Source organism: Carassius auratus, chromosome 9, assembly GCF_003368295.1.
Source record: "Carassius auratus strain Wakin chromosome 9, ASM336829v1, whole genome shotgun sequence".
NCBI lineage: Eukaryota > Metazoa > Chordata > Actinopteri > Cypriniformes > Cyprinidae > Carassius > Carassius auratus.
This window is the reverse complement of record NC_039251.1, coordinates 24,770,664-24,783,400: the sequence shown is the minus strand read 5'-3', so window position 1 is coordinate 24,783,400 and position 12,737 is coordinate 24,770,664. Positions and strand designations below refer to the sequence as shown.

General features: G+C 39.5%; 2 protein-coding genes across 5 annotated transcripts in view; one reads left to right on the top strand and one right to left on the bottom strand.

The window, feature by feature from the left end:
* LOC113108861 (ras-associated and pleckstrin homology domains-containing protein 1-like) overlaps nt 1–8,222 on the top strand; it is a 63,365-nt gene extending 55,143 nt beyond the window's left edge. For all 3 annotated transcript variants that reach the window (XM_026272218.1, XM_026272216.1, XM_026272217.1), the window contains 7 exons: nt 42–107; nt 224–367; nt 1,757–1,867; nt 2,910–3,008; nt 3,094–3,214; nt 3,345–3,484; nt 4,973–8,222. In XM_026272218.1, the coding sequence (XP_026128003.1) occupies nt 42–107; nt 224–367; nt 1,757–1,867; nt 2,910–3,008; nt 3,094–3,214; nt 3,345–3,484; nt 4,973–7,072 (2,781 nt within the window). In that variant the 3' untranslated portion in view covers nt 7,073–8,222. The remainder of the gene's footprint in view (nt 1–41; nt 108–223; nt 368–1,756; nt 1,868–2,909; nt 3,009–3,093; nt 3,215–3,344; nt 3,485–4,972) is intronic.
* Nucleotides 8,223–8,634: 412 nt separating this feature from the next.
* LOC113108862 (secreted phosphoprotein 24) lies at nt 8,635–12,352 on the bottom strand. 2 transcript variants are annotated; one of them, XM_026272220.1, is made up of 5 exons: nt 11,936–12,352; nt 11,441–11,754; nt 10,168–10,289; nt 9,259–9,384; nt 8,635–9,153 (listed from the first exon to the last, which is right to left on the bottom strand). In XM_026272220.1, exons 2-5 carry the CDS (start codon nt 11,490–11,492, stop codon nt 8,959–8,961), a joined length of 495 nt encoding a protein of 164 aa, XP_026128005.1. In that variant the 5' UTR covers nt 11,493–11,754; nt 11,936–12,352; the 3' UTR covers nt 8,635–8,958. The 2 variants fall into 2 exon arrangements, with proteins under 2 accessions (XP_026128005.1, XP_026128004.1); XM_026272219.1 differs by having other exon boundaries at nt 11,441–12,352.
* Between the last annotated feature and the right edge of the window lie 385 nt (nt 12,353–12,737).

Below are 12,737 nucleotides of genomic sequence, written 5' to 3'. Positions count from 1 at the left end.
AGTCATAGATTAATATCTCCCTGCATCATTTGTTTCCTCAGAACTATTTGCTGGGGCGGAAGGAGACGTGTGAGATGGCAGACAGAAATAAAGAGGCTCTGTTGGAGGTGAGACAGACTGTGAACCTACTTACACACACATAATTACTTATTTAGGTCATATCAGGCATGTTGTATTCACTGGAGGGACTGATGAAGGTGTTTGTGCATGTGTTTTTGAGCAGGAGTGTTTCTGTGGAAGCTCTATCAGTGTGCCTGAGATGGAAGGGGTGCTCTGGCTCAAAGATGACGGCAAGAAATCCTGGAAGAAGCGCTACTTCCTGTTACGAGCCTCTGGGATATATTATGTGCCAAAGGGTAAAGCCAAGGTCAGTTGCGAGTCTCAATCTTCTGTTGCCTCATTTTGTTGTTCAAAATGTCAGAACATCAAAAGGCATCTGGCCAGATCACATTTGTAAAATCACATTTCTTCAGGCTCTGCCGAAACATGAGGCAATCGTATATTTTTTTTTGACATTTTCTGTTGTTGTTGCATGTAATCATCAAAACATATTCATACACTGACTAGTTTACAGTCAAACTGGGCAGCACTAATCATAAATCTGTGCTGGATAGTGTTAGATTACTATTAAGGATTCAGTCCCAGAACAAGATGCTCCATAATCTAATCCACCCTCGAACTGAATGATCTCTAAAAGCTTGAAAAGAGATTCTGGGATTATGTGCGCATATGACTGAGATGATGATGTGCACAATCACATATGCTCGTATTATGCATGTGCTTAAGTGTTCACACATATATATGTGCAGATACACTATGAAGCCTGAGCAATGATAATACACAAGAGCAATGTAAATCGGCATTCATGGAAAATGTTCCCTTTCCATTTTACGTTACGCGCAATGACCAATGACGTTTGGCATCATTGGTGTTAAACCTGGCATAAGCACATCTTGTGAATGTGCAAATGTGATTGAGGTTTGAGGGCTGAAGGACGAGCACACTTGTTTGTCAGTAACATAATAATTCCTGTGTTTTTCAAGAGATAAAGGGCCTGCTGGCTCTGTGCTTAACACATCCATGTCTAGAGATCAGTTAATGAGTTCAAGTTCAGAGTAGATATGGGCTAGTGACTGCTCATTATCCACAGACCACAGGGAGGCAGAGGGTGATCGAGAGAGAGAGATAAAAGAGCAGCTGCTGTACATCCTCAGGTCACCACTCTGGATTTGACAGCTGCTGCCCATCTGCATCACTAACATACTCACATCCTGTTTCATACTTAATACTGATGCTTAACACATGACCCGTCTGATTCAACGTGCAACAAGTACAGAATCTCAGTTCTTAAAAAAACAAAAAACATTCAGTACTCCCTTTTGTGCATTCATTCTATGCACTTTTTTAACAATATAGTGCTCCCCCTAGTGGATTGAACAGTGAAGTAGCATTTAGGTTTATTGCTGCTTATTTAAAAGCTCGTTTTAAAAACTAATTTTCATTATCACAATGTAAGCAAACAAATGGATTAAACAGCAGATCAGGTGTGTGGCATGATGTTTTAAACATAATTATAAAATGAATGATCATAAAATAGTAAGAGATAAGATGCAAGCATATGCATGTAGACAATCTATTTATAATTTGCATTAGCGTTATTACCAACATTCCCTACAGGTGCATTCAAAAACAAAGTTTTCCCTTTGTTATGTACTAACGATGCAGTCTTTTTCCTTCCATCCTGTGTCATCTGTAGGCCTCTAGAGACCTGGTTTGCTTCCTGCAGCTGGATCATGTTAATGTGTACCTGGGTCAGGACTACCGCAGCAAGTATAAAGCCCCAACTGACTACTGCATGGTCTTGAAGGTGAGGGATGACAATAATTTTTGTACATTGTATCAGACATTGCAGTTTTATGCAAAAATCGTCTAAAAATGTCAAAGTTTTCATTCCTTGTTATCAGATGTCAGTCAAACTGCTTTGTTCTTGAAGAGGAAGATGAGTTGAAGCCATGTGTTCTTAAAATGCATTTACTTAAATGATTAAAAAGTCATTTGTAAGTAGTGGAAGCAGTAAAACAAGAATTTGCCTGTCCATATCTCTAGAGTTTATAATAATTTTCCAGATGTCTATATGGTTAAAGCGGACGGCAGTAAGAAGCTTTTGCCAGAGAACATTTTAAGTGCTGGGTTCTGTAAAAGCCAGATCTCAGTCTGCATTATAAATTATGATTCTGGAATGAGCAACATATTTCTTCAGTTTGTGCAGACACCCTCAGAAGGAAATCAAAGCCACAGAAGTGAGACAAACATAAATATAGCCTGTTTTTGGTCAGTGTTTGGCTTTCCATTGTCATAACTTATCTGCTTTTGACCTTATCTGGCGTTGTCTTTGCCCAGACAAAGTTTTGAATACAGCATAAAGGATAGACCACATTGCAATTTATTATTGTGAAGAACTGCCTACTTAGAAAGAAAGAGACCATCTGAAAAGTGACCGAGCACAGTATGTGTTTTACGCTCCATTTAGAGATGAGTTCATCTGAAACAGTTTATACCACAAATTATACCAGATAAATCTAATTCAAATTATACAACGTCAGCCAGCAACTAACAGCATAGAAATCATCTGATCCCACTTCGGCAAAGAAGCGTTTATTGAATCAGACTGATACTGAATTGAACTTTGTTTTCAAGGATTGGTCAGAAAGGGCATAAAAGTCATTTAATCAGTTTTACCTTTTTGGTAGTGCTTGCGAGTTTTGTGTTTAATACGCATCAGACATTTAGTGATAAAACTGTGTAATCAGTCGTAGCTGAATTTAGTCAAACCATAGTCTAATACAGTGGAAAAAGTACACACTATAAAATGCATCAGTATAGGTAACATCTCTGATTTTGCCACACAGCACCCACAGATTCAAAAGAAATCCCAGTACATCAAATACCTGTGCTGTGATGATATCAGAACGCTGCATCAGTGGGTCAATGGAATACGCATTGCCAAGGTAACATCTCGTCATGATGACATGTGTATAATGTATTTACAGTAGCTAGGTTTTGTGGCTGAATCTGTGTGATTTTGTAATGCAGTATGGGAAGCAGCTGTATTTGAACTACCAGGAGGCCATGAGACGCACAGAGGCCGCTCATGACTGGTCCTCCCTCTCCAGCTCCAGTATCAAGTCTGGCTCCAGCTCCTCCAGTCTACCAGGTGAGTTCAGCAGTGAGGCAGCAGAAATATAGAAATCTCAAATGAGACAGTGCTTGATATTTAACAGGCTTGCTCAATGTTTTATGCGTCCACCCGTTGACTCGACTTTGTGATTCTTTCATGCAAACAGAATCTCAGTCCAACCACTCCAGCCAATCAGACAGCGGCGTGTCCGAGATCACATCCTCTGGTCATGTGCGCTCTCAGAGTGTCGTCAGCTCCATCTTCTCTGAGGCATGGAGGAGAGGCAGTCAGGCAGATGAACCCAAGGTGACCCTTGGGTTAACTTTACTAGTCTCTTTACTTGCTCCGATTTGTTTCAACTCTGTTTCTTCATCATGGTGTCATTATCATCTCTTCTGTGTCTCAATCCATTTTGAAAGATCTATTGTTTGCAATATTGTATATAAACAAAATAGGGTTCACAATATGTTCAATACACCAGTCAGCATTCATCTGTTTTATATTAGCTGAAATGAAAACCTGAAAGAAAATGTACGCATGTACCAAGCAGAAAACAATGAGGTTTGTATTGTTTTTGATGGTGTCAGGGATAGAATCGTACTTTCGATTTTGTCCAGTTTAATTAAAACTGGAATTAGCTAAAGCTGGATATGGCATAATGTCAGCTACATCTTAGTAGTGTTAAGTTTAATTACTAAGAGAACAAGGGCAATTTAAGTTACAATTAAGAGACTCTTTGGGTAATTGTGGGACATTACTTGTATCGCACTGTCCCCAGATATATTACTTGTTAATTGGTCCCCTCTGTTTGTCTACCCAGGATGAGAAGTCTGGAAAAGCTATACACTGGTGGGGATTGAGGTTAGGAGTGTGATAAAACCTCACACTCTAGCTGTTTATATTTGATATAATTCTCACATGTGAACCTCTAAAGCAACTAACCACTTTAATGATGTGTGTGGTGGGCAGTTCAACTTTTTTTTTGAATGCTGGGTAATTTGGGACTGGTGTGAGACACCTACTGTAATAGTTTGTGTTAACTCTTAACAGAGCACTGGTGTTGTATTTTGAATAACCTGTTACATGAGGTTTGGTGTGTTTTGGTTTGGTGTGTTATAAATGACGGATATTGTCAGAGAAGGTAAGCACGACAAAAATACAGGATAATCTTTTTATGCACACTGAATTGCTGTTGTCTTAATTGGTGATTTTTAGTCTGAGCTCTACATCTCAATGATTTTTATGTTGTGAGAACAGTGGATGAGCAGATCTCAATTAATACTAACATTTCATAGCTTCTCCCTTAAAGGGTTAGTTCATCGAAAAATCATAATTATGTTATTAATAACTCACCCTCATGTTGTTCCAAACCCGTGAGACCTCTTTGTTTAAGATATTTTAGATTTAGTCCGAGAGCTCTCAGTCCCTCCATTGAAACTGTGTGTATGGTATACTGTCCATGTCCAGAAAGGTAAGAAAAACATCATCAAAGTAGTCCATGTGACATCAGAGGGTCAGTTAGAATATTTTGAAGCATGGACTGACTAAATCTAAAATATTTTAAACTGTGTTCCAAAGATAAACGGAGGTCGGAACGACATGAGGGTGATACAATTATGATTTTTCGATGGACTAACCCTTTAATACTTTAAAACATTTCATGTTATTTCACACTTTTAATTGCACTGTCTGCATAATATCTTGTGGCACACCACTAATATATATAGTTCAAAACAATATAAATCATTGTGAACTAGATCTGTTCTAATTGAGCCATTTTGGTCATTTCCACAGGTGAGAATGGATGGCCCACCAGCACAGCCTGCTAGAGCCTCTTACCCTCTACAACTTCCCCAATTGCCCCAATCTCTCCAATCTCGTAGCAGCTTCAGTGGTGTGTCCCCAGTGTCCCCCTCCTCGCCCCCATCTCCACCACCACCTCCCCCTCTCCCCAACCCCACGCACCACTCCACCCCAGTTATGTTCACTAAATACAGCACCCTCGCTAGGTTGCAAAACATCTCCCAGGCTCCAAATCATCACAAGCAGACCCCCTTATTGGCAGCACAGCAGCAACCTATGTCCCCAACACCGCCCCCACAGTGTCTCAAACCTGTAATGGATAATATGGCAGATACTGCCAGCAGTCCTCCACCGCCCCCACCACCTCCTCCTCCAGAGATGCCACTGCCAGGGTCAGCCATGGCTGTGTTGAAGCATGCCCCCCTCAGCCCCCAATACGCTGCCCTCCCACCTCCAGAGGATGACCAGCTGCCACCCCCACCCCACCTACACAGCAATGGCTACTTGCCTCCACCACCACCCCCAGAACAGCTAAAATACCCACCTCCCCTCAGCACCAACGGGCTCCAGCAGTTCTTAGCTCAAAAGTTCCCTAATATGACTTATGACTTCTCACCTGCCCAACAAGATGAAGAGCCTCCGCCACCTCCTCCAGTGTGTTTCTCTCCAACCCCTCAGCAGTCAGGTCCACCTGCCCCACCTAAAACATTCACTGGTGGCTTTCCTCCCCAAACAGCTCCGAAACCCGCCCACGGCATTTCCCCCATTTCCCCTATGTCAACTTCTTTGTCTCCAACCCCTTCGGCCACCATGAAGAAACAGCAAAGCCTCTCCAGTGGTCACAGCCCCAATCAACCTCCACCTACCCTTCCCAAGCAATATAGCCTTTCTTCCAAAGCTGCATCTGTATCTGCCCCCATCTCTCCCACCCAGTCGCTTGTAAAGCAGATTGTAAACCAGTTCCCTGATGCCCCTAATGAATCAAAAGGTCCCATATCTCCTCCTGTGGTAAAATCCAAACCGAAATGGCAGCCAGGAGGGCAGGCTCAACCACTATCTCCTGAATTTCCTCCACCCCCACCAGAAAGTACCCTTGAATTCCCTCCACCTCCTGCTCCAAGTCCCCCTCCTGCCCCACAGCCTTCTGGCAAGATGGGATCACCAATGAAGAAGTCCCCATCGACGTCATCAAACTCTTCTACTGGTTCAGCAGGGAAGAAGCCTCCTCCAACCCCACAGCGCAACTCCAGCATGAAGTCCACCTCTTCCGTTGAGTACCAGGAGTCCAAGAAAGTGGAGGATTTGGTTAGCATGTTTGCCCAACCCAGTCCAGCCCCACCCAGCTCCTTCTCAACTCCATCCTCTACAACAGGATCACCTTCCAAGGACTCTTACACAGGTCCCCGTGCACCACTAAAACCGGGCAAGATCAATTTAGCTAATCTGCCTCTGGCTCTCCAGGGGAATCCAGGTCAGTATCAGCAATCCAGCTCAGACTTCCCCTCTCCTCCTTCCGAATGTGACTTTCCTCCTCCGCCGCCGGACTCAGAACTCCTGCCTCCTCCACCTCTCCCCTCAGAACTGCACACCGGGGCTCCCAGAGTGGCCGTGGTGAACCCTCAACCCCAACACTCCTCCATCTCCACATCCTCACGGAAGCAAAGCTCCTTGAAGAAAATGCCCCATCCGACTATGCACCGCCGCAGCAGTGGCCCACCCGAGCCACTTGCCCTTTCTCCAGCTCCTCAACAGATGCCTCTGTCCTCTTTTAACTCTCAGATACCACCAACTTCCCCCAAGGCCAGTCTGTCAGTCCAACCCAACTTCTTGGAAGACCTCAACAGAACTCTCAAAAGGAAGTCCATGACTCGACATGGCTCCCTCTCGTCCTCGAGAATCTCGGCCAAGCTGGAGCCAGTAACCACCATGGACGATATGGCCCTTCCGCCCCCTCCTCCAGAGCTGCTGGGCCAGCAAAAAAAGGGCGGATACATGAGCGCCAACATCTCAGGCTATGCAACATTACGGCGGGGTCCTCCGCCGGCTCCACCCAAACGGGACCAAAACACTAAACTGACAAGCGAGTGGTAGTTGGGACATATACTGAGCACGGATATGCCACTCTCCTTTTCCACTCTGTTTATTTTCAACAGCTGAAACATCTGCATTAAAATACTACTCATTTTAACCCCTGATTATAACCACAATATGAAAAAGCCAAACCATCTATACATAAGGTTCTCTGCGTATTTGTGCCGCTTTGCTATTAAGTGTAGCATATATACAAAAAAAAAAAAAAAATGGAGAAAAAAAAAGAGGCGTTGTTATTATAGGTACTGCATGGACACTGCTGTGAGGAAAGTGGATAATGTATGATAAAATATATATGTGGAACAGTGGGGTGGGATGGAACTTGTACTTTTTATATGAAATTATTTAATACCTGAAATATATTCTTATTTTAAAGTTTAGTTTTGAAACCCTTGACTTTAAACGTTAAACGTGAATAGAAAATCAGGGTTGTTGAACTGATGCTTGTGTGTGTGCGTGCGCGCATTTCGTCTGAGTGATTTGGTTGATCCACTCTCAGAAAAACAGCGAGGGCGCCCTTGCTTGTCGTTAGATGTGCAAATCCCAATGAAGGGATAGCACTTGTGTAGCATACATTCTAAATGAAGTATTCTACCAAACTTTCTACATTTAATTTAAAAGGTTTAGAAACTTCCACTTAAAATATCAAGAAAGAAAAAAACAACTACCATTGTTATTGATAAATCTGTTATGTTGTGTCGCTGTGGACCCTTACTTTTCATGAAGATGTCCAAATGTTAGACAAAGATGAAAATGAGCCTGTTGCCACTTGAGTACTGCTCGGCGTGTGGCTGGCCTGTGAATGGGGTGTGATGTCTGTTTATGTTGGTTACATTGCTATCTATCTGTACATACAGCTGCAGTTCCTGACTTTATCAATGTGCGTTAGCTCTGCATGGGCCAAACACACACTAGGAAGTAATGTCGTTCTCCTTATTTTGACCTCTGTCTATACATAGTGCTGTATTAAAGTGTGTCACATATCTGGAACATTTTTTTCTCATGTCACGGCAATGCCACAATGTACTGACGTTAATCCAGCATGCATGCTTCCATCGTATGGTTGCCTAAGATTGAGCACTTTGTACGGTTTTAAGACCATAGCCACAAAATAAAAGGTGTCATGTCAAGTTTACTTGACTTACAATGCAAAAAATTCACTGTGTGCCTACTATCATTGTCATCCCTCTAACAAACTCGAATGCGTAGGTTGAGAAAACATGTACCTGTTGGTTTTGCATCTCCAAAAGACTTTCAGTTTTGAAAGGCTGAGTAATGAAATGTAGGAACAGATAGTTCTCTTTACAGGGAGGAGGACAGAGCTAATGCTGCTTCTTAAAGTCAGGAACCTTTAGTTAAATAAATGGGGACGTAAATGTCTGTTACATTTAAACTGAACAATATAAATATGTAAATCACACAGAATGTTGTCCACGTTCTTATTTTGATGGTTCATTATCATCATACAATTAAACGCTGCTTATGCTGAATCCTCTGATTTGCAATGAATAACAATGTTAGTCCATTATGGACAATACACTCTACATAACACATGGATAATGTTTAAAAAATCTATATGTCTGATCAAACTATGATGGAACTGTAAAAAAATGTGCCTTGGGTTGAATGTTGCTCAAGCGATTAAATCTATACCGCAGCAATTAACTACACACACTTTTAATTTTAATCATTTCATTTTATAAGACACACTTCTTGTTTGTTTACCACATTAGGAGATAATTATTTGATTATTTTCTTGGTTGAAAATGTATCTTTTTAAAGCAAAACAATTTCATGTAAAGTTACTGTTTTAATTGAAACATCACTTGGAGGTCTGTCTGTCTGTTTTAATCAGACTTTATTAAATCAGTAGTAATCTGGAAGAGTTAAACTCTCCTTGACACAGAATGACTCCTGAAGACAGAGCTCAGAGGAAGCCATACTCTCCGCTGAATAATGACCTCTTCACTGCTGGACTCTGAGCTGGAGCCAAAAGCAGCTGTATCAGCCAGACAACTGATGCCCAGAGGAGCTGCAGAAATGCTGCCAACACGCACAAGACTGGAGCACAATTTCTTTGACTTGAGAAAGAGAAGAAACGGTGAGAAATAGCTTAGTGTGATGTTGGTATGTGTGACCCACAACAATCAGAAGGGAGACAGTAAAAACATTAAATCTCCACTTACCACAAGCTGGCCCTGTTTGAAATGGCAACTGCTCCAGAATGGTCTCCTAGTATTTTTCAGACAGACCATCTCCTTTATTCCGAAATCAAGCAGGATATCATATGTATTATCACGTCCCCGTGTGATCTTCAATGACAAAGATCAAACGAGTCTGTCAATTAATCTGTATTAAAATTCTATACTTTCAAAATAGTATTAATGTTTTAAAAAAACAAAAACAAGAGAAACCATCACAGAACTTGTAATGGATTCACTGGTTATATAATGGGAACTGTGCCTGTTGGTCTTGACTGGGAATTTGCGCACCTTCTATTGTTGGCCTATTAAAACCCCTAAATCTTAAAGGAATGTGTCCCAAAACACACTTCATGAAACCATTTTGTAGTGAATTTCTTTTTTTTTTTTTTTTTTTTAAGGTTTCTATTGTTTTTTTCAGCAGGGAGGTCAACTTCCTTGATTTCTGAGTTTATTTAGGCTATTTAGTCATAGCTGAATTTAGGAAATGCATGACAAGCAAAATAAAAAAACTAATTGAAATTGTTTGTCAGAAGTTTATGACTGTAGGCTAACCTTAAATGAACCTAAATTTATGGTGCTTTTACTTTGAATTTTGACAGACGTCAAGAATGCTGTTTAATAACTTAACTTTTGTGTTTAATAAAAACAGCATATGGATTTAAAGTAATAATAATTGTGAATTATTATTATTATTTTTTAGGGAGGGTTAAGTGTAACCCAGTTCCTGGTTGACTTGAGTTCATACAGCCACTAGAGGAAGCTAGTGCACTCTGAGAAACTGCTCGACTTCTGCTGGGAGTATTCATGAGGCTGCTAGTATTTGTTGTTGGCAGATCAAATCGAAATCTTCCCCTTTATCTTCTTCTTAAAAACAAAAGCACATATTATTACCTGTCGGACCACACTGCTTGTTGGCTTGTGCAGGTTGAAATTGCTGGACTGCCTGTTGACTTCATCGACAGAAACCTTCAGTGCCAGGTTAGCCAGATGACTGAAGTCATATCCAAGCTGCCCTGTTTAATTAGAGTTAAATGACAACAGTATCATAACTTGAATAAAGTATCAGACAGCTGTTAATGTTACTCTAATATTCAGATGTTTGAGGTGGATTATATAATTTTTTAAGTCCCTTGCACTTACCTGCTGAAAAAAAACAACAACTAAAAAACCTAAGCTGGTTGGTCTTAGCTGGAAGTAGCTGGTTTTAGCTGGTCTCCCTACTTCTCTAAAACCAGTCTAGATGATGATAGCTTTTTATTTTTATTTTAATTTTCAGCAGGCATTTATTTTATATTTATTTGAGATTTTTTTTTTTCCAGAAAACCCAGTATTATTGTGAAATATTATTCTTGTATATACTGACTTTTTTGTATTTTAAAATACTTTATACTTTAATTTAATTTGTAATTTGTTCTTGTGATGGCGAAACAATTTTCAGCAGACATTACCCCATTCTTCATCGTCACTTGATCCTTCAGAAATGATACATGCTAAACTGCTGCTTAAAAACATTTCGTATTATCAGTAGTGCGGAAACCAGTTGAGATGCTTAATATTTTCCTGGAAACTATAGCCTAATGTTTCCATGAAACTTTGTAATAATGTTGTTTTCCAAAATGTTTGGATGAATAGAAAGTCCAAAAGAATATAATTTATTTAAAGCAATATTAGTCGAAATATCCCCAAATATTTTCTAAAATTTATTGTAAATGCATTTACTGTCACTTTTGAACAATTGAATGTGTCCTTGAAGAATAAAGAGATTAATTTAATTTTTTACTTAAAATAAAAAGAGAAAGACAAAAAGAACAAGAGCTGTCACTGGAACAGTAACTTCTCATGTAAGAGCCAATACTTCATGTATTAATATGTAGGCCTAATTCTAATGTACTAATATGCATCTTTTAGGGGTAAAAAAAAGAAAAAAAGAAACGAGTACCACTGACACAAACAACTTTTGTACCTCTTTTCTGAATGGTGAAAGGTGTACATCACACATTTTTAAATATTTATACATGATATTTTCAAGACATGCCGTAAAGATGTTAACCACTATATGATTGTTGATGACTTGAAACAAGTGTTACTAAAGAAATGAAGTCATTATTATGTCCATATATTTACAGATTAAATTATTTAGATTAAATCATGAATGTTTTCTTACCTGAGACACAGCAGCACTGAAAGAAGAACAGCAGAATGTAGGCTGGTGTCATCTTTTTTCCTTATTTCTTTTGTAACTCACTTTTGCTGTTCTCACTATGTGAATGTATTTGTCTCCACTGCAGTGCTAAGGAAACAATTTTCCAGAGATGCAATGTTTCAAGCCCTGCCTTGGCTTTGACCACAAAGTAAATGCTTTGCAGTTTTAATTGAGCTTTCATAAAAGACTTGAAGACATTGTGGTTTAGAGTCTGAAAATGCTGGATGATATTTCACAATGGCTGCATACATGTGGCTCTTGAAATGTCAACAGGGCTTGTGATAAAAAAAAAAAAAAAAAGTACATTCAAAGAAATGTGTGATTGTGTCATGTATTTCCATCACACTTTGTCCTGAATTTGTACATGCTTAACTTTCATCAGTAGTAAATTGATAATATATCTAATTCAGAGATACATGACGTGTTTGAGCAACAAGTCTTGAGAATAAGTCTTACCAGAGGTGGATGGACTGCCGTTGTGTGGATTATTGTTATTTTTTTTTTTTTTAAATCAACTCCCATTCTGACGGCACCCATTCACTGCAGATGATTCAATGGTGAGCAAGTGATTTAATGCCACTTCTCTTCAAATCTATTATGTTGAAGAAAATAAACTAATTTTCTTTTTTGGGTTAATTATTCCATTAAGCATTTAAAATGTATCATTTAAAAAAGAAGAAAATGGTAACGAAAACACGAAAAGGTAACAAAACAATTTTGGCTAACAGATTTCATTAATTGTATGAAATTATAGAAAACATGGCAGCCTGCCACAACCTGTTATTTGTGATCAATCCTTTTGTCCTGTAAACTTAAACTTAACTCCAGTCTTTCATGGATATCATCTACAGGGGCTGGTCATATAATTAGAATATCATCAAAAAGTTGATTTATTTCACTAATTCAATTCAAAATGTGAAACTTGTTTATTATATGCATTCATTACACACAGACTGATATATTTCAAATGTTTATTTCTTTTAATTTAGATATTTATAACTGACAACTACGGAAAATCCCAAATTCAGTATCTCAGAAAATTTGAATATTGTGAAAAGGTTCAATATTGAAGACACCTGGTGCCACACTCTAATTAGCTAATGAACTCAAAACACCTGCAAAGGCCTTTAAATGGTCTCTCAGTCTAGTTCTGTAGGCTACACAATCATGGGGAAGACTGCTGACATGAGCATTGACACCTTGCACAAGGAGGGCAAGACACAAAAGGTGAAGGGAAGGAAAAGATGTGGTAGAAAAA